Source organism: Calliphora vicina, chromosome 2 (genome assembly GCF_958450345.1).
Source record: "Calliphora vicina chromosome 2, idCalVici1.1, whole genome shotgun sequence".
NCBI classification, from domain to species: Eukaryota; Metazoa; Arthropoda; class Insecta; order Diptera; family Calliphoridae; genus Calliphora; species Calliphora vicina.
The window spans coordinates 45,086,684-45,110,380 of NC_088781.1; the positions used below are offsets into that span (position 1 = coordinate 45,086,684).

The window sequence follows — 23,697 nt, forward strand, 5'->3', positions numbered from 1 at the left end:
CATTCTGAACGTGCCTTTTTCACTGTTGCACAGTGTAATTGATAATGTCTGAAGTCTTTTCCATATTATTGGTAATTTAGTTGCCAAACTAACAAACAAATCGAGTCCATTTCGTCGAAAGATACGTAATATATTTTTTAAAAAACCGTACCAAGGTATAGCAAAATTTTAAAAATTAAATTTTGAAATGCCTATAACTCGGAAATTATAAAGGATAAATAGCACTTTCCAAAAATATAAAAATAAAATAAAAAAATGGCACGTGTTTAAAAATTTTACATGTCGAAGGAACCCTACTTTGAGCACCCATAGCGCCGCCTCTGGATAACTTTTAGAGCCCATTTCAATAACTTAAACTCAAATACTCCTTGGCTACGCCTTATCGGACTAGCCGTTTAGAAATGCCAGATTTATTTCCAAAAAAATTTGATTCTGCCCAACTGTGGATTGTAAAGAAGACATGTTCCGATTAAATATAAAATATAATATCCAACAAATGGCCCATGTCATCAAATGGGCATGTTGAGTGGATCATTCTTGTGGAATAAACTTATACTCCAGCTGGTCTGAAAAGTTTTCATGTTTTGGTCGAAGGGAGCATTATACTAACTAAAAAAATGTTGTAAGTTAATGTCTGAGGGAATTGTTATTGTCAGAGTTATATTGTGGAATTTTATGGGGATCATTTCTGTGGAAGATTTTTACCCTCTATCTCATCTCTTTAGGGGTCAAAATGAGCCTTTTTTGAAAATCAAAAAAAATCCTTTCAAAAAGGACATTTAAGGTTTAAAATATTCTACGAAAATTTTTGGCGCAAAATTTAAGCGGGGGTCACTAAAGATACAAACGTTGTAAATATAGCGCTTTACGCTTAATTAGCATAATTACCATCTCGAGTCTCACATTTTAAATATAAATAGTCCTTAACCCTCTAACCGGCCAATTTAATTTTCTGACAAAAATTTTCGTGGAATATTTTAATTTTTTTAAAGGACTTTTTTTGATTTTCTCGAAAAAAGGGTCAAATTGACCCCCAAAGAGAGGAGATAAAGGGTTAAAAGTGATCTCAGTGTTGTTGGACAGTGTAATTAGAGGCATTACTCCATGAAGATTATTGTAAAACTCAACAAGAGCTTGCAAAATCATTGGCACCTATTAAAGTTCTAATATCTAATATTTCAAGCAAAAGAAATGTAATTGAGTTTTTTAACGTGAATTTATTCATATAACATTCGATCACAAAGAAATGAGAACATAGTACTCAGCCGAAAAAGGCACCTCCACCGCCACTGCCAGTACTGCCGGCGCTAGCTTGAGCACCGGAACTACTGCCACCACCACCGTAGCCACCACCGCCAAAACCTGGACCACCACCGAAGCCGCCGCCACCAAAACGACCACCACGACCAAAGCCACGACCACCATAGCCTGGACCACCACCATAACCGCCATAGCCTGGGCCACCACCATAACCGCCACCGCCGAAACCACCACCAAAGGACTGAGATTGGGATTGAGCTTGGGCTTGAGATTGAGCTTGACCGCCTCCATAGGCTTCGAATTGTGCTGTTGCGGCAGCCACACACACTACTAAGATTATTAACACTTTCATTTTAATCTTGTTTTTATTTCCAAAACGATCTCTCTAGGAACAATTATTATTTGCTACTGCTTTGATTTGTACTTCGATATTGAGATTTTATAGTCTTGTGATACAATTACAATTTGAAAATTTAATTGATAAAAAAAGATCTGGAATAGAATATGTAAAAAATTATTTTTTTTTTGCTTTTTTTTATTAACTAGCCGACTTTTAATTGGGTTTCATTGCGAGTTAAACAAATATTTATTGCATTAATATTAATTTGAATTTAAATCGGTAAAGTTGTATTTACTTTCTGTTTGATTACTCATGTTTTTTTTGAATACTTAAGATTTGATCGTAAGTCACGACCTACTTATAATCTGTTAGAAAATTTGGTGTCGGAAACAATTTGGCTGAAATATCATTCATATAATAAGAAATTATACCATTAAATAATATGGAGATCGTTAAAACAGATATTAAATTATAATATGGTTTCAGAATCATGCATTACGTCTGGTCTGGACTTGAATATAGAAATAAATTTTGACTCAAAAAATACTCACTAATAAACGATTATTATTATATTTGCTGTAGGGTAAAATATGATGGGACTTGATCAGCTATACTTTCTTAATTGTTTTCATTATAGACATTTTTACAATTCAAATTTTTTTTTTGTTTTTATTTACGCCATGTGTGCAACTTTTTTTTATAATAAATATCCCAAAATTGTGGTTTAGCATCTTATTATAACAGTATTAAATGGAAATACAAAGAGTAACACCTGTACTAAGCCAAGTGACGAAGTGTTGATGGTAGGTAAGGTTCAGAACTTCATCACCCTATTTTAAAATATTGGGTGTATGACTTAACAATGCGGGATTTAAAATAAATGGCTTATCTTTCAAGGGTCTGTAATTTATTTTAACTTAGTTATTGAACATTATAGTTTAACAGCAAAGTGTGCCAACAGCGTCATATGCTGGAAGTTTTGCTTTAGTTCTTTAATTTGAAAAAAAAAAAAAATTGCCGCTGAATGTGTTTCAACGTGCGAGGGATGCACTGTGGGAGAAATCAACAATTTAGTGGCGCAAAATAAAATAAAAAACTTTGGCATATTTGATTTATTGTTATTTAGTTTCAATCTATAGTTGTTGCTGTACTTAAAAATATTTAATATTTATCAATAACTTCAGTGGTTTGGTATTGGCAACTATTTAAATGTAAAAAATGTTTCAGAATTTTTTTTTATGAAGAATTGTTATCAATGTCGTTATTAAGCAGGATAGTACAAGGTTTTCTTAAAGTTGTATTTTTACTTTTTTATGTAGATGGAATATGAGGCTTGGTAAATCAGAAAAATAAAAATATATTTTCCGCTGTTTGTGATAACCAATAGCCATATTCTAATAGATTTTTTTTTTTTACTTTTTGAATTTTCGGAAGGTTGCCAGTTACTAATGCTGTGAGATGCAGTCCTAATTGCGAGGTGAAAAAGTGCGAAAAAGTGCGAGGTGAATTAATATAATTTTTTTAAGAAATTATTATCGTTGGGACGATGTAAAATCTCGTACTAAATTTGTTCCTTATTTTTTAAGATTGTATATAAGAAGTGCTATTGGTAATTACATTATATAAAAATGAAATTTATGTAATTCTAACTACTTACAAGTTGCTAAAAACAAATGCCCATATTCCAAATTTGACATAAAATTATGAGTCCTTTTAAATATGGTAGTGCTTTATTTAGATTAAAAATATAACATTTGCAAAGCGTTTTATGTCAATATTAATATATTTGTTTTAACGCTGTGTTATATCCACATTGTCCAGAACTTCATCTGAAAGCTATAAAAAAGTGGAACCGTTATCGAAAGATGTTATGCAACATTTGTTCGATCCATTACTTCCTAGTGATTCATCAGACTCCAGTTTTTTGATGACAGCGGGTCCAAATATTTCCCGATTTTCTCCATTCCGATTTTGGTTGTTGCACAATGTAATTGTTATTCGTTTTTAAAAATAAACTTATTAATAAAACTAAAAAAAGTTTAATTTTATATGAATATTTCGACCTATGCCGGCAATAGAGTAAATGTCCAAAATCTATAGATTTAAATAGTTACTTGCTATAAATAAAATTACTTATAAAATTTAAATTTTTTGAAAGATATATTAAAATAATTTCTTAGAATTTAAAATAGTATAGAATTTCTTCCGAGGTAGTGTAGTTTAGCAGCCTCTCCCGCTCATTCTACTGAAGTATCAGTACCCATTTTGCATTACTTTATTAGCTTACCCCCTTGCCTGCAATATTTCCATATAAATGAAATTAATTTAGCCAAGCGTTTAGAAGATACGAATTTAATTCCACTAAATTAGGGTTTTCTCCCACTGTGGGATGGTTTGTGCGGTTCAGAAGTGGTGATATTGACACGGAAGACAAAGTGGACCATGAATTGGAGGCATTACTCCATGAAGATTTGCGTCAAACTCAACAAGTGCTTGCAAAATCATTTGTCCAAATTGATGTTTGAACGCTATAAAAGAAAATCATTTTTGCACCGAATCATTACTTGCGATGAAAACTGGATCCATTACGATAACCCGAAGTGTAAGAGATCGTATGTGAAGCCCGGCCACTCGGTCACATGTTGCAATACCTCTAAAAAAAACTATTTAAATGAACTAGTTGGGAAGTTTTGCCTCACCTGCTTTATAGTCCAAACCATGCCCCGTACGACTTCGTACTATCCGAGAGCTTAAGTTTCACTCCATAGATTAATTAAAAGATTCCACCAGAGTGGCTATAAAACTCCTCCCTGTGAAGTTCTTCGGCTTGCTAATCTAAACCACATTGTCCACATTGAAGAAATAACAACTGTATTGGTCAGAAGTCTACCTAAGAAGCAGATAATAGACTGATCTATATACAGTCCGCCTAAAGTCGAAAGAATCGTATCTGACATCAATATCGATAAAGCATATTCATATTCTTTGTACTCGAGTGATTCGGCTACAAATCCCACAAGCGAGTGTAGAGCCATCTCAACAGACCTGCCATTCATGTAGGCATGCTGAGACAAAGAAAGTCGGGTAGGATCAAGCGATGAACGAAGATGCAGCTCGATTATCCTATACATGGTCTTCAAGAGGAAGGAAGGACGATAGACTAATGGACTAATAAAGTCCTTAGGTCTGGTCTAAGAAGCCTTCCCTCCCTTAGGAACGAAGACTACAGTGCATCTAGTCCAAGACTCCGGATATACATCACCAAGCTAAGCAGGCCGAATATATACGAGTCAACCAAGGTATTATTAGATCCTCATTCCGTAGCAGGGCCCATTCCATCCATTCCTATCCACGTTTATGAGAATTAAGACTTCAAAAGGCTCAACGAAAAGTTCCGCAATGTTATCCTGAGATAAAGGGGCACTGCCAGGGAAATGAGCGTCCATCAAAACCTCGAGTGTTCTCGAGCTGTCGTTCGATGTCTGGCTGTAACTCAGGATAGCGGCCGAAGATGACATGATTTTGAGCAAGCGACTCGTCTCAGAGGATCCTTCCACGTCGCTACAGATGGTTCTCGCCAGGTTCTTGTATTCATTCACAGGCGACTTGTAATCGGACTAGTCTCTTTGCCTCATTGAAAACTTTGCGACACTCTCTTGAAGTACTCGCAATCTCGGAAGTCCACCTGGTGGTCTTTTCCTATCTCTGCAGACACTAGATCTGCATAAATCTGAAATCGCTCTGTCAAACGCATTAATTAATTTGTTAACCGCAGTTACGATGTCCTTACGATCCTTAATAATCGGTGGGGCGGGTGGAAGGCAAGAAAGGATAGCATGTTGCCCAACCCATTTAGTCCTTCTCTTATTACGGATGGGCATAGCCCCCTTTTTACGAACATCAATAACAAAGTCTATGTACATCTTGGAATGAATAGTCATTTGATACCCTCCACTCACTAATCAATCTGAGTTAATAACTACAAAGGTTGGTCCTGAACCAAAATTGACGACACGAGATCAAAGATCGTCCAATGCATCTCAAAAAATGTCACCGACTGGTGTGGATTTTGGGCGTCATAGGTCAATATTTCGTCGAGGACTATGTTGACCAGGTCATCACCATCAAAGGCAAGCGATAGAGGTCGACTTATTTTGGGCCTGTATTGGATGATATGGACACCAACGACATGTGGTTTCAATAGGAAGGCGCTACATGCCATACAGCTCATGTCATATTGGATATTCTACCAGAGCGATTTCACTACATGGTCATCACATCTGATGCGCGCCAACCAACGAAGCCACGATACTATACCCCATACATAATGTCATCGATAGACGTTTCAAACGAATAACAAATTTCGATGACAACTCACACGCACTTTGTTTTATAAAGATTTAAATATATAAACCGCTTAATGAAAGACTCCATACCGCCCAGAAATACTTTGTTGAGTCCACCATCACCATGGTTTCGACATTAATCTAGTCTATCTAGTCTAGACCTAACAATAATAGGAATTTTATTTGCTCTCTTTACTCTTTTTCAAAAGTAATGATTTCTTTTAATAAGAAATTAATGAAATATTTAGCTGTTACCAAAAAAATAATGAAACACATATACCAGACATTGTATTGAATTAAAAAAGAAAAAAAAACAGGTTAAATAAGTGCAAACGTTTTGTTTAGAAAGTATTTGATTTATTCATCAAGTATAATATTCTGAATGGTACTTTTGTGTACCAAACTTGTTATGACAGGTTATCGAAACAAAAGCAAGACATAATTTCTTTTTCATATATTATTTAAATACCCTTCAGCAAATATTGTTTATGTATAACTGTGTCATACAGTTTGTAATTTCCACAATACATTGTAATTCCAATCCGAAATATAGCCGCACAAATTATAAAAATGTATATCTTCAGAATAATGTCAAATATATGTATATTTGGCATAATCTGCGAGATGAATAGGAAGGTTTTCGGCCAAATAGAAGCTGCTTAAATCAGGCCAATATTCTAGGCATAATAATAGAACTCTTTAGACGATGGCATACCCTCTATATCTTCTGTTCATAGACCTCAGATGGAGTATGAAAGGAGTACCCCAGAAAATAATTGGAATCATCAGAGCTATGAACGAGGATGAAGAACTATGTGTTCTTCACAACGGGAACATCAGTCGAACATTTCATACTAACACTGGATTATAACAAGGATTTATCACCTCAATTGTCTACCATCGTGCTGGATGATATAATGAGCAAAGTCTGTTTAGAGACAAGAGGAATTACTTGGAGTCTCTCACGCCAACTCGTGGTTTTGGATTATGCGGATGATATTTGTTTATTCTTGTACAAGAAATAAACCAGAAACCATGAGAATTAACAATGTTAGCACAGAGAACATGATGTTACAAGGCCAACCACTTGAATACTTAGATGGCTTCTGCTATCTATGCAGCAACAACAAGATCGGCATTCGGGCGACTGCATTCAGTATGGAGGAACTTGAAAATATCCAGACGAACCAAGTTCAGAATTTTCAATGCCTGTGTAAAGTCTACTTTGTTGTAGGGAAGTGAAATCTTGCTAATATCGAGTACAATCACGAACAAATTACAGGTATTCATCAATAAGAGTCTCAGAATCATATTCAGGATATTCTGGCCCAACACTATCAGCAATAGGGATATCTGGAACTAAACCAATAAGTAACCCATAATCGAAGAAAATGGAGGTGGATTGGCCATACTATCAGGAATATGCCCGTTAATATTACAAGGATGGCGCTAGAGTGCAATCCTCAAGGCTCAAGTAGCCGTGTTCGACTCAAGAACACCTGGAAACTCGCGATACTCCAAGAACTAAGACAACATCAGCAAAACGAGTAAGAGATGCTTTGTGGAAAACATGTGTCCAATTTTTAATAGAGACTCCTCAAATTTGATTCCAAATTTAAAACACTTATGTAAAAATTCCGGCTGTAGCAAGCTGGTTCTAAATTCCCAAAGCCACGAATCCTTAGCGGTATGCAGTTTTATATAACCTCTTTTATTTTGAATATTCCATGTAATCCTTTTATCAGCCTCTGACCCAAGACCAAATCTGGTCCCAATGAGAAAAAATTCTAAAATTCATATTAAGGAGTGAGATCGAAAAATTCTTAACATACATATATGTTTATAAAAAAGAAACCACTAAACTTACAGCTTTAATTTTTTTTTTATTTGATTGAAATTATTATTACAATTTACAAAAAAAATTATTTTTATAGTTTTAATCACTAGTGATGAAATTTTGAACCTTTTTCGGAAACCCTTCCATTAACGTTTTTATAGTGCTTTCTGTCACTTTGCTCGAACATGTAGTCCATCTCCGTTTAAAATCTACCACACTTTTGGACACCTTTTTTGTACTCTTCAATTCTCTTTTAACAAGAGCCCAATATCTCTCCACTGGCCTTAGCTCCGGGCAGTTTGGAGGATTTGCCTCTCTTGGTACAAATACCACATTATTGTTCTTGTACCACTCAAGGGCTTGTTTGCCATAGTGACAGGATGCCAAGTCAGGCCAAAAATAAGTGGACACATTATGAAGTCTTATGAATGGAAGCAGCCTTTTTTGTAAACATTCCTTGATGTAAATTTCGGTATTTATAGAGCCCGTTGTAACAAATGAGTGGCTTCTTTTGCCGCAACTGCATATTGCTTGCCATACCAAGAACTTTCTGGGAAATTTTGTCTGCTTTTGGGTCCTAAACTTTTCTTCAACATTCCCTCGAGCATCAGCAACATAAAATTTTTGACCTGGAAGTTGCGAAAAATCTGCCAGAACATACGTTTCGTCATCCATTATGCAGCAAGAATATTTTTTTATAAAACTTGACTTCAATTTCCGTGCTCTGTTTTTGGCCTCTAAATTTTTAGTAGCGTTCCTGTCAGGAACTTTTTGAGCCTTGTATGTTTTTAAACCTGCATTAGCTTTAACTTTTCGTACCAAATAGTCCGAGCACTGAGCTAACCGGGCTGCTTTCCTACCGGATGTGTTGGGAGCTCTTTTGAAAATGCGTTCTATTTTTTTGGCTTTAGAAACATCATGTGGACCATTCCTTCTACCTGAACCAGGTTTTCTATCAACTGACAAGTTCTCCCGGTACTGTTTAATAACATTGGAAACAGTTTGACGGCAGACCTTTGTATGCTTGGCCAACTTTTTGTAAGACCAAGTTGGGTTTTGTTGAAAATATTTAATAATTTCAGTACGCACTTTTTTCTGGTCACTCATTTTAATCAGATTAACAAAAAAATTAATATAATTGACATTACACATAATAACTGACATGTTTTTCAAAGGTAACTTGATCAAAAAAAAATTCAAATAATACTTGGGTTAAAAAATGTAATGAAAAACGTGTGTTAAGAATTTTTCGATCTCACTCCTTAGAAGTGCTCCTCTTTTAAGGCCAAGAACAAATCAAGTCAATATCGGATGCTATGTTCCAAAGTTAAGAGTATCCAAGAGAGAACGTTTTGCATTGGCCACAACAAATAGTTTTCGGATTGGACAAGGTCTGGATTATAAGGCGAGTGAGGCAAAACTTCCCAACCACTTCATTCTTAATAACTTTTAATAGGTATTGAAACATGTGGCCTAGCGTTGTCATGATGGACTATTACATTTTTCGGACAATGCTTGCTTCAAACGCTTCAATCAGTTGCGTACGGTACAGGTTCCCTTTGATAATCTGGCCAGATTTCAGGATATCATAATAAAGCATTACCTTAGCGCCATGGATATTTGGCTTTGGTGTTGATTCGGCTGGTTGGTTGGGCTATACATACGATGTGTTACTCTTGGGGTTATCGTAATAGATCCATTTTTCATTCGGTGCAAAAATAATTTTCTGTTATAGCATTCAAGCAGCATTTCAGACATAGAAAATCTCCTTTCCAGATCTCTCAGCTTCAATTCGTATGGTACCCAATTTCCAAGCTTTTGGACGAATTCCGTGTCAAAATCACGACTTCTGAACCGCACAAATTGCTTCTTTATTGATGTGTTTCACTCAGAGGCAGGGTCACTGCTGTAGAACCTTAACACGAAGGTGAGGCGTTTTTTCATTCCTAGTGTAAGACCAGTAAAGAGGTCTAGTCTACTAAATATAAAATTAAATTCCAGCTTCATTGTCTCTTGCTCTTTTTGTTTATTAAATACAGCTATTATCCATAAATTAAAAAAGTTTTCCATTAAACAAAAATGATAATGTCACATGATGAATCATTTGCTCCCGTAACAAGGATTATGATGCTATTACATCAATAAAGTCACTGAAAACTTATATTGACAACATCCTGTCGGAGTTTAAAACTTTATCCTGGTGTAAAAATCTAAGTGATGTTTTTTTCACATCGATGACTGATAATGTTGCCGTTAATGCGCATTAATGACAAGTGTGACTTGTTTAATCATAATTATATAATAAGGATAAAATCAGCAAAGATGACAAACAAAAAGGGAATCGACGAAAATGTTTAAAAAAATAAAAACTCAATAGACAGTAGAAAGTAAAAAATAAATGAAGTGTAAAGTAATCAATGTTCAGGTGAATTGTGTCATTGTTGATAAACAGAAAAGGTAAAATGAAATAATAGAAAAAAAAAGAAAATCAAAATCAAACATGGAAATTATTGACAAACAGGCAGACAATTAAAGGTTTCGGTTGAAACCAAAAATGTTTTTTAATGTTGACTCAATATTAAGTAAACTCTTAACACATTTTATAAGAAATTGTTGCTGTTAATGAGGTATTATCTGCTAAAACCTGTTAAGTCACAAGCTGATTATATGTGTAAGTTTGTAAAGTATATTTTGTTAATTTCTAGCATATATTTATATACTGGTGCATATTCCTATAAACGCACTTAATTTTTTTCTGTATTTTTGTTATATCTTTGTTGTTCTCATCCAAAAGCAAAATTTAACTTTTTTAATGTGAGACAACGGTAATTTTTGAAAGTAAACAAGTTTTTTTTTCTTATTCTTGTTGTTTGCCTTAATTATGCGATCAAATCTTCTTGGTGCTATTTTAAGTGGAAGATTCGTATAAATGCAGACGTGAATTTTGTTTTTAAAAAAGTTACCAAAAATAAAATATTATCAATTTTAGTTTTTTTTTTCAACCATATGTACGTTTCTAATAGTAACATCTCAATTTACTGCAACTTTTTCTATTTGAATCAATAAATTTCATCACTTTTAAGGATGCCCAAGGGAACTTTTTTGTCCGATCAAGAAAAGATTAAAATTAAATTTTTTCACGACCAAGGATGTTCCAATAGAGAAATTGGACGTAAAATCGATCGTTCGGAAAGTTTGGTGCGAAATTTCTTGAAAACCAACAAATGGAAATACAAAACTAACAAGAAGACAACTTAATCTAATAAAATAAGAAGCAACCCACAACAAATTGAATTCCACACAAATAAAGAATAAATTGAATCTTCCAGTGACTTCCAAACACGTTACACACATTTTACGAAACGATGAAAACATAAAATGGAAAAAGCCGAAATGTAAACCAATGCTAAACAAGCACCATAAAGAAAATCGTCTAAAATTCGCAAGAAAATATATGAAATGGACAGATGAGTGGAAAAAAGTAATTTTCTCTGACGAAAAAAAATTTAATTTAGACGGTCTTGACTCATACTCATGATATTGGCACGATTTGAGATCAAACGATGTTCAGATGTCAAAACGTAATTTCGGTGGTGGCAATGTTATGGTTTGGGCAGCGTTTTCTGCAGTTGGCAAGTTGAAAATATGTTTTGTTCCTACAAAAATGAATAGTTCGATTTATAACGAACTGTTGGAGGATGCTCTTCTATCATTTATGGATGAAAAAATGGATGAAGATTGCATATTCCAACAAGATAATGCTGCAATCCATGTTTCTAAGCAATCGAAATCTTGGTTTAATGAACATAGCATTTCTCTGTTGGACTGGCCGGCTTGTAGTCCAGACTTAAACCCAATGGAGAACTTGTGGGGATACATGGCCCGTAAAGTTTATGCAAATAATGCCCACAATGATATGTGATAGAGCTGAAACTAAGAATTAAACAAGTCTGGGAGGAAATTGATTCCAATCAGCTTAAAAATTTAGTGGAATCAATACCAGACCGTATTTTTGAAACAATCCATAACAAAGGATCATCCATACATTATTAATAATGCTACAGTGGCCCATAAATTAAAGTGCGTTTATAGGAAAATACCCTTAAAAATGGCCAAAAACTAAAAGTCCGAATGCATTTCGTATTTCGAGGGAAATTTTAACAAATCTGTAACTAAAGTCACAGCTAAATCTAAAATAAAAAAATATAATTACTTTTTGAGATAATTGGTGTTTTCTAAAGCATGCCTTGAGGCTCTCTTATGGGTTAGAGGGTTAATTACAGTTTTCAAAATCATGACCTGTTAAAAAAAACATGCCTTAAAATTAGAGACAAAAGTAAAATTTTGCTGAAATAAATAAATAAATAACGTTAAATTATTTTATAACTTTTAAATTACTCTAAATGTGTTTGCATCAAATTAGAAAATTTTAAAACTTTATCATATTAAAATTGTTTAAAAAAAAACTCTTCCTTTGTATTCTATTGGAAACGCGGAAATACTGCTAAAACTTTTTAATTAAAAATTATTAACAAAAAGAGTTTATCGTGAATGCTATATAACAAATGTCATAAATCTAATTTAATCCAACTTTTTTTTATTTGAAAATTAAAATAATGACATTATGGAAACAAAAAGTGTTAACACACTCATTTTAAAAGTTAGGAAAAGTTATTATCATCAGTAGCAATATAATATTAGATTTTCTCTTACTCTTTTTAATATAGATTCTCTGGGAAATTCAATCAAATAATGTAATCCTTCTTAAATAGGGATTAAATCTTGAAGTTAAACAACCTTGAATATTTAAGCCAAGATATTAAAGGTTAAATGTCATTTAATTTCTCTTAAGTTATTATACCCTACACCACCATAGTGGGGAGGGTATTATGCGTTTGTGCAGATGTTTGTAACGCCCAAAAATATTAGTCTAACATCCACCTTAAAGTATACCGATCGACTTAGAATCACTTTCTGAGTCGATTAAGCGATGTCCGTCCGTCTGGCTGGCTGGCTGGCTGGCTGGCTGGCTGGCTGGCTGGCTGTCCATGTAAACCTTGTGCGCAGAGTACAGGTCGCAATTTTGAAGATATTTCGATGAAATTTGATACATATTATTTTTTCGGCTCAAGGACCAAGCCTATTGAAACTGGCTGAAATCGGTCCATTATTTCACCTAGCCCCCATACAAATGTCCTCCCGAAATTGGACTTTATCGGTCATAAATGTTTAATTTATATATGTATCTCCACAAATTCCGCTCCAAATAAGTTTTATATACAAAAAATTCATGTCACCAAATTTTGTTACGATCGGTCCATAATTAGTCATAGCTCCCATATAGACCCGCTTCCGAAAATCACTTTAATGTACATAAATCGCTTAAAAATGTTGGTAAACACACAAAATTCAACATAGTTAACTTTAATATAGACATAAATCACACGACCTAATTTCGTAGTGATCGGTCCATAATTGGTCATAGCCCCCATATAAGGCCCACTTCCGAAAATCACTCAAAAATATAAATTATTAAAATTTTAAAAGAAAAACGTTTTTGCTCTTTTACTTAGTGTAGGGTATTATATGGTCGGGCTTGACCGACCATACTTTCTTACTAGTATTTTTATATCGCTTCAATGTTATTTACTGCATTGCGATCTGAAAAATTGTTTTAATTTCTAATAAATACTAAATGAAAAAAATTATGGAAAAACCCATAGAAGGAAGCGCTCAATGAGGGACCCTTTATTAATGACTTTAAGTTGAATTAATTTATAAATACATATATTTAATTTTGTTAACATTAATTTATATTAAATCACAAAGAATATATAGATACTAGCTTAAAACGCAGATGCACCCGCAATTGAATTGACTCCTGGAAAACCCTTAACCACCAAAACGGCCATGGTTGAAAGTACCACCATAAGTACGGCCTCGTCCAACAACAAAATCACTAATGCGACCGTAACCAACACTTAAGGACTCAATTTGAGACTGATCTTGAGTTTGAGATTTGAGATGTTGTGGAGGAACATCTTCAAATTGTGCTGTTGCGACAGCCATACACAATGCTAAGATTGTTAACAAGTTCATTTTATTATTTTTTCAAAACGATGTCTCTGGTTGCAATTAAAATTTGCTACTGATTTGATTTACAATTCGATATTGAGATTTTATAGAACTTGAAAATAATTAGAGAGATAAAAAAGTAAGAGTGTTATATTCGGCTGTGCCGAATCTTGTTTACCCACCATCAATATGAGACAATAAAATATTTTTCTGATATAGGGGTTATATGTGGGGTAAGGGTCAATTATGGACCGATCCTCACAAAAGTGGGTAGAAAGATTTAGCTTCCTATAAAACTTGTTAATAGCAAATTTCCTCAAGATGTTAATTATTATAAGACAATTATGGATATTCAAGTCATTTTCTGAGGAGGACCTTTCGCCATACTTTACAGTTTAAATTCAGACTACTTAGAACCAATTTGTGCAAAACTTTATCAAGTTTGCCGCATATGCAACACATTTATGACTGCTCAAACAGTATTCCGGGGGATAATTGTATGGGGGCTAGGTGAATTGATCAACCGATATTGCCCATTTTCAATACCAAACAAACCTTATTAACAGAAAGCATTGGGGGAAATTTTAAGCCAGAGAGCTCCTTTTGTTTAGGTCCTATCGTGTTTTCAATAGACAGAGAGAAGGGCAAAGCTAGATCGTCTTAGTATGTTATGAAGACCCAGAATATACATACTAATGTGAGTCTGCGATTAATATTTTAATGCGTTACAAACGGTATAACAAAATCAATATTCTCCCTATATTTTTTTAAGCTGAATATAAAAAACCGAAAGATCTTAAATAAAATAATAAACATAAAAAATTGTTTATTATTTTTCATTTATTAACTGGTTTTTATAACCCACTTTGAAAGGGGTTTCATTGTGAGTTAATCACATATTTATTGTAGTTACTAATATTATACGGACAAATCCATTAGAGGAACACAGAGATCAATGTTTTCTACAGGGATAATTATTATACGTCGTAGCTTTGGACTGTTTGAGTCTTTCATTCCTCTGTGCGTTTGAGATGTTTTGCTTATCAGAGCACTTTCTTAAATATTTATTATAAATTTGAGTTTATTGCAGTATCCAAACATTTCGGGTCTTCGAATACATGTATGATGTTGCCATAGGGATTCAATCGATTGTTATTATTGCCTTGTGTCAGTTTCGTTAATCGGTTGTTGATCCAGCTAAGTAGATGATTGGTCTGCTGTAGCTGGTCTAGGATAATGGTGCTGCCATCTATCGGTGCCTAGAAACAACGCCCTCTGTGTATTTCGTGTAGTGGTGGGGAACCTTGCTGATCTTTGATTCCTACGTTTTTCTCCCAGGAGGTGGGTGGTGGTCTGCCGGACCTTTTCCATGATGTTATCCTCTTTTCCAGGTGGAGGAATGGTCAGGGGGCTTCTTGGATGGATTGTTTAGAGGGAGGTTAATTTTAAAAACTCGAAAACCATGATTTAAATTTTTCGTCCTCTGTCAGGGATCGAACCTGGGATGCTTGGTTTTTTGTAGGTAAGCACTTTAACCACTACACCATGCTGCCACATAAGTCAATATACGACTTCGAAAATTTTCAAAAAAAAAATAAATTTTTTATTAACTTCAGATTATTTCTAGCATTCACATTCATTTATGATTTAAATAAGCATAAATCTTTTACAAATATCGTGATCAGTTTTAAATGCGACAATAATCTCCATATAAAGAAAATTTGCAACAAAAATATGCAGTTATGAGTTAAATATGCAAAAATATGCTATAAAATGCAAAATATGCGAAAATATGCACTAACAAATCCATGCCAAAATTCTTATAATTGTCTGAAATACTTATACGTTTCAGACAATTATAAGAATTGATATGAAACTGATATGCTTATACGACACACAGCAAAAAAATATGATATTGCATATTTTTGGTTGCCCTGATAATCACACAAAATTATTTCACACCCACTTTTCATTGCTGAAACATGCCAAAGATCATATATATTTCACAGGCAAAATATGTACATTAAATATTTAAAATACCACATTAATGTGATTGGTTTTTATGTAAATTAAAAAAAAAACATTAAAAAAATATAACTACACAGAGAAAACAGATTCGTAGTAGCAACCGAATGATTCTGACTTAGTGACCGAATTTTACAGTTGTGGCTACAAAATTTTAGATTGCACAACCGAAATTCTTCTTTATCAACTGATTTTCTGTAGCTTGAACCGAAAAGAACGCAAATATACAATACAATTTATTGGGTATCAAGTGAATATTTCTAGGTGTTCCACTTGGAATACCAAACTTAAAGATTCATTCATCACTTGTGGTGATGCGGGTATATAAAAATAAACCATAAAATTAAAAAAAAGAAAACTGTAAATAAACAATAATTTCCATAGAAACATTAAGCATCAGCAAGCACCCTGGCGTATGATTAATATTGTTTAACTTTATTTTTAATTTCTTGGCAATACACATTACATTGTCATTATATTCAGTTCATCATCATCATCAAACCAATTTTTTTTTTAGATTTTTCCTGTATATTTTTGACATCCTGTGTGATGACAGTCAGTCTGTCCTTCTGTCAGTGTAGCTGTCTATCATTACTTGACTTTTTCATGTGACACGATAAAAAAAAGAACACAATAAACAAAATATTATTACAATTCTCTCATACATATTTTATTTATTTATTTTGTTGTAATTTTATTGTTGAATTTTTTTTCTCTCTTGTTATTTGTAGGTTTGTGTGGGAGCATTTCTGACACATAATCATCATCGGTGTATTATCAGTGTGTATTATTGCTAGTTGTTGCTATTGCTGTTGTAGCTGTTACTGACAATTGTCGTTATTGTTATTTTTATATTGTTGGCAACGAAGCGACGAAAAAAAGTGTACTTTTTTAACCACTAGCAACAATAATGTTGATTTATGGACAGTGCTGTAGAGCAGTGAAATCATGGCAAAACTAATGCATTTTTTATACAAAAATTTACGAAAAATTTTTATTCGGTTTTTTATTTGTTAAAATATTTAATTATTTTTATCTACGAACAGTAAAATTTACTTAATTATTAAAGAAAACTTAACTTGACGAATAACTTTTATTCGGTATTTTATTGGATGAATTTCGTAATTATTTTTCTATAAAAAGAATTGTATTTCATCCAGCATACAATAAAATTATATTTCCAGAAATTTCCATGTAAATACAACGAATAATTTTTATTCGATTTTATATTCGCTAAAATTTTTAATTATTTTTATCTGCGAACAGTTAAATTTAATTATCTATTAAAGAAAAATTATTTCTATTCATAAAAATTTTAAAATTATCTTGCTAACTTGACGAATAACTTTTATTCGCTATTTTATTCGCTGAAAATCATAATTATTTTTATATAAAATGAATTGTATTTCATCCAGCTTATAACCAACTTATATTTCCAAAAATTCGGATGTAAATACAACGAATAATTTTTATTCGGTTTTTTATTCGTTATAATTTTCAATTATTTTTATCTGCGAGCAGTTAAATTTACTCAATTATTAAAGAAAAATTATTTCCATTAATAAAAACTTTCAAAATTCTATGGTTAATTTGAACGAATAACTTTTATTCGGTATTTTATTCGCTGAATTTTATAATAAATTTTCTAAAAAAAGGTATTGTATTTCATCCAGCATATAATCTAATAATATTTGTAGAAATTCCGATGTAAATGTAACGAATAATTGTTATTCGGCTTTTTATTCGTTACAATTTTTAATTATTTTGAGTACAATTTACCTAATTATTAAAGCAAAATTATTTCCATTGATAAAAACTTTTACATTTCTCTATTTAACCTGACGAATAACTTTTATTCGTTATTTTATTCGCTGAATTTCATAATAAATTGTCTATGAAAAGAATTGTATTTCATCTAGCATATAAAAAATAATATTTAGAAATTATATTTCCAGAAACTCCGATTTTTATTTTAATTTTTATTCGGTTTTTTATTCGTTAAAATTTTTAATTATTTTTATCTACGAGTAGTAGAATTTACTTAATTATTAAAGAAAAATCTCTAGTTAACTTGACGAATAACTTTTATTCGGTATTTTATTCGCTAAAATTCATAATTACTTTTATATAAAAATAATTGTATTTCATCCAGCATATAATAAAATTATATTTAGAACTTATATTTCTAGAAAATCCGATGTAAATACAACGAATAATTTTTATTCGTATTTTTAACCAATTAAATTTTATTAGTACAATTTTATACATTTTCCTTGTGGAATATTATTTTTCAGTAAAAAATACACAAAAATTTTCTCGAATAAATAAACGAATAAAAAATATTCGCTTATTTCAAGTATTTTTTCTAATATTTTTGTGGCTGTACACAATTATTCTTTAGATTTTAATAAAATAAGATTTATTAAAAACAAATTTACATCAAAATTCAACGAATAGAAAACCGAATAAAAATTATTCGTACGATATTGAACAATGTCAGTTCATAAAATATTTCAGTTTACAAATGTTAGTAATGGAAAATCAATTTTCTTTAATATTTGACTATATTAAATTATTTTAATAAAAATAAAAATCCGATTAAAATTTATTCGTAAAAATTTTATATATTTTTTATGTGGAAAAATATTTTGCTTGAAATAAAGTTATTTTCAGTAAAAAATCCCCAAAAATTTCTCGAATAAAAACCGAATAAAAATTATTCGCTTATTTCAGGTATCTAATATTTGTGTGGCTGTACAATATTATTATTTAGATTTTAATAAAATAAGATTTATTAAAGACAAATTTACATAAAAAATTAACGAATAGAAAACCGAATAAAAATTTATCGTACGATATTGAACAATGTCAGTTCATAAAATATTTCACTTTACAAATCTTAGTCATGGAAAATCAATTTTCTTTAATATTTGACTATATTAAATTATTTTAATATAAAAATAACAAAAATTTCTAACGAATAAAAATCCGATTAAAATTTATTCGTAAAAATTTACAAATGTGTTGTGTGGAATAATATTTTCTTTTAGCATTTGAGAAATTAAGTTATTTTCAGTAAAAAATATTCAATAATTTCCTCGAATAAAAAACCGAATAAATATTATTCGCTGATTTCAGGTATTATTTCTAATATTTTTGAGGCTGTAAACAATTGTTCTTTAGATTTTAATAAAATAAGATTTATTTGAAACAAACTTACATAAAAATTCAACGAATAGAAAACCGAATAAATATTATTCGTACAATTTTGAACAATTTCAGTTCACAAAATATTTGACTCCAGAAATGTTATTCATGGAACATCAGTTTTCTTTAATATTTGACTATATTAAATTATTTTAATATAAAAATAACAAAAATTTCTAACGAATAAAAATCCGATTAATATTTATTCGTAAAATTGCATATATTTTCAGTGTGATATAATATTTTTCTTTAAGTATTTGTGAAATAAAGTTATTTTCAGTAAAAAATATTTAATAATTTCCTTGAATAAAAAACCGAATTAAAATTATTCGCTTATTTCAGGTATTTTTTTTTAATATTTTTGTGGCTGTACACAATTATTCTTTAGATTTTAATAAAATAAGATTTATTAAAGACAAATTTACTTAAAAAAATCAACGAATAGAAAACCGAATAAAAATTATTCGTACGATTTTGAAAAATTTCAAGCAAAAAATTTTTGAATTCACGAAAAGTCATATTTAACTATATTCATTTATTTTAAGGTGCGTATAATAAAAACTACTACCGAATAAAAATCCGATTAAAATTTATTAGTATAATTTTGTACATTTTCTATGTGAAAAATTAATCTTCTTGAACTATTATAGAACTAAAGATATTTCCAGTAAAAAATATTCTATAATTTCTGGAATAAAAAACGAAAATGATTTGCTTATTTTTGGTATTACTTTGAATAGTTTTGTGACTGTAAATAGTTATTCTTTAGAGTTTATTAAAATAACATTTATTTAAGACCAAGTTAGATAAAAAATCAAATAAAAATTATTCGTTTAGTTTATAAAAGAGTTGTACAATTTTATTCGTGGAAAATCAGTTTTTATGAATATTTAAGTCTATTTGATTATTTTCAGATAAAAATAATAAAAATATGTAACGATTAAAAAGCCGATTAAAATTTATTCGTAGAATTTTATACATTTTCTGTGTTAAAAAAATATTTATTTCACAATTTCATTCATGGAAAATCACATTTCTTTAATTTAACTACATTAAATTATTTTAAGATGAAAATAATAAAAATTTGTAACGAATAAAAAATCGATTAAAATTTATTAGTAGAATTTTGTACATTTTCTGTTTAAAAAATTTTTCTTCTTGAAGTATTTAAGAAATAAAGTTAATTTCAGTAAAAAATATTCAACAATTTCATCGAATAAAAAACCGAATAAAAATTATTCGTTTATTTTAGGTATTACTTTTAATATTTTTGTGACTATTCTTTAGATTTTACAAAAATAAGATTTATTTAAGACAAAGTAACATAAAAATTTAACGAATAAAAATTATTCGTTTAGTTTTTAAAAGAGTTCTACAATTTTTTTCGTGGAAAATCAGTTTTTATGAATATTAAAATCTATTAAATTATTTTCAGATAAAAATAATAAAAATATGTAACGATTAAAAAACCGAATAAAAATTATTCGTTGATCATAATGTTCCTTTCAGTTCATACATACCTATTTTTTATCATTTAACGAACTCCTTAACACCTCTGCCTTAAAGAATTGCATTGTTGAAAAATTTCCGAACAAATTATTGACATCACAATGTCTTTATCTCAATCACAACTGAACTTCTCAATAGATTTGTCAAGCTTTCAATCATAAACTAAGGCGATTGTTGTTTCTCCTGCGTTGGGAAGTGATTTAATCAGTTGAAATGATTTTGCAAAAAAAAAATACATATAAGGAATACAAAGGATTGACTGTTTAAAATTTAGCAAACAAGAAGTATTGAAACTAAAATATAAAAAATATAATATTTGAAAAGAACATTTAACAATGAATTTCACAGCTTAATGACAAATAGTTATACAAGACTTTTAATTATAAGGCCAAGGTGAAATTATAAAGCAAAAGGTACTTTTTAGTTAACATTGAACATAAATTTAGTACCACATCAAGAAACTTATGTTTAAAAGTTACTGCTTTAGTACTCTCCTTTAAAAAATAATATTATTTTAAAAAATTGTTTTTCCAGCTTTTAATAACATTTTAGTAACTATTATTAAAGAATTGGGAGTACTTATTCGAAAACCATTCGAAATAAAAACCTAAAATATTAGCATAATTTTTTATTACATTATTTTTGCCACATTCATTTTTGTGCAAATGTAAATACAAACGTCAACAATTTTTACTCAAACAATTTCAAAAACAGTTTCTCCCTTTATTTCCGTTTTTGTTTACCAACAAACTTTTAATAAAAGTTCCATGCCATTCAACCGTAATTAAACTGAATGAATTGCATGTAAATTTGAATTGAAGTTAAAGCCGCTGTGAATATAAATGAATTCATAGAATCGCAACAGATAGAGCTGAGGCAAAGAGTGCAAAAGTAAATGCTGACTTGTAAAGGCTGGCTGGTTGACTGATTATACAATGAAATGTGGAAATATTAAATGGAAATTAATAAATGAAAAATGTTAGAAAAGCACCATACATAAATGCATAAAACATACTCTTGCAATAAACGGAGAAAAAAAGAGAAAATGAAAAACATAAATAGATGAATGGTAAGTGAATACAAGTATGTGGGGTAATGTTAGGGCTATCACATGACTAAGACTTCTGCACTCTTTATTACCATAATTCAGTAGTAAAGTACTAGGGTATCCATTCGAATAATCGAATAATTTCTTACGAATAATTATTCGTAGAATTTAAAAATTACCATTTTCGAATAACGAATACTTCGAATAATAAATCAGAGACTTTTTGAATTTCCCGGCTCTTAACTGAAAGTTTGACACTGCTCCTGTCAGCAGGCATCAGTCAGTTGTCTCCTGTCAAAATTTAAACAAGCTGCGTCATTTAGTTTGATAGCAGGCTACATTATCACCTAAAGAAATTGGAAAAACGTGAGTCTGCTCATCACTCAAATAAAATCTAAGCTTCATAAATACTCTGCACCATCAATTTCAATGGTAAAAAAGTGATTTACTAAATTTCGTTGTGGTCGTACAAACACGGAAGATGCCGAACGTCCTGGACGCCCAGGCGAGGTCTCTACACCCAAAACAGTTGAACAAATTCACGAAATTCACGTTGGCCAATCGTAGACTGAAAGAGCGAGATATTGTGGAAACCATAGGCATCTCACATGGCTCAGTGGTTTCAATTTTGAATGATCACTAGGGTAGGAGAAAGCGTTAGCTCACAATCGACCACAAACGCAATCGTATGTCAAATTCGTAACCGTTTACGAAACGATGATCCATCACCACACACCAGAGATCAAACATCAATAGGTCTCGGCCTTAATCGGTGCCAAAGAAGTTTAAGTGGGTGTCTCCGCCAATAAAGTCATGGCGACAGTTTTTTGGGATACACTCGGGATAATTCACATTGTCATGGTGTTTGGCGATCGAAGATTGTAGAAGCCCTGGCTCAGTGGTTTCAATTTTGAATGATCACTTGGGTATGCGAAAGCTTTCCGCAAGATGCGTAAACGTAAAGCTTTCGCATACCCACGACTACAAAATCAATCGTGTGACAACCTCGCAGGAGTGTTTAAGGTTGTGCGACCGCAATATGGACAAGTGTTTACGTCGTTTCGCAACCATGGTCGAAAAGTGGATCCACTAAAACACACCAGAGACCATACAGCAGGTAAAACAGTTGGTTTATCAGGGTGATTCGGCGCCAAAGAAGGACATGGTGGGTTGGTCAGCCAATAAAGTCAAATCGACCGTTTTTTGGATTGCATGCGGTATAATCCATATCGAATACCTTCAAAAGAGTAAAACAATCGATGTTGAATATTATGTCAACTTAATGGGTCGATTTCATGAGAAAAAATTACCGCCAAGAAAAAAACTACGAATTGCTTCTTCAATCCCAATCTCCAGATTTAGACCCGAGGAAATGATTCGGCTGACAGAGATTTGAGTCCAATGATAAAATCATCTTATAAAAAATACCTATTTAGATGACAAATCTTTTTTTTGGAAAGGCTACACAGTGTATGGAGCCTTATTAAAGCAAATTTCTTCCCTAAATAAGTAAAATCATTAACTTAGACCTTAACGATCAACTATCATGAGCAAGGGAAATCGATATAGAAGCCGAATATCCTTTTAGCAGAAGATATAATTTATACCTCCACGGTTGGATGGTACCATTTCTAAAATGTATGGTCGAATATAAAAGGAACCTTTGGGAATATATGGGGTGTTAAACACTGGGTTTACACTGCTGGTCTGCTGGAGAACGGGGAACGTTAAAACACACCTCTGCGTTATGAGTAAACACTAGCCTGTCTTGCTGTTTCTGGCTATATGGATTCCACTCCCCTTAATATCTGCATAAAATTCACATCTGCTTAGTCTGCTCTAAGATTCTGCGACCGTATTGATCAAGGCACCATCATATAAAACGAAGGAATGCATATCTTGGGACAGCGGACGGACTATGTGTAACCTACACCTAACTTTGAAAGGACGTTTAAAATTAGACTATCTGCAAGGATCAACTGGACCTTAATCTTAATCTATACTGACTGGCTCGCGAATTTTCTCTCATGAACTTGGCCTCCAGATTTCT

General features: G+C 31.7%; 1 protein-coding gene across 1 annotated transcript; it reads right to left on the minus strand.

The window, feature by feature from the left end:
* Nucleotides 1-1,261: 1,261 nt before the first annotated feature.
* Nucleotides 1,262-1,612, minus strand: LOC135950420 (uncharacterized). The gene has a single exon (XM_065499965.1). It carries the CDS (start codon nucleotides 1,610-1,612, stop codon nucleotides 1,262-1,264), a length of 351 nt encoding a protein of 116 aa, XP_065356037.1.
* Between the last annotated feature and the right edge of the window lie 22,085 nt (nucleotides 1,613-23,697).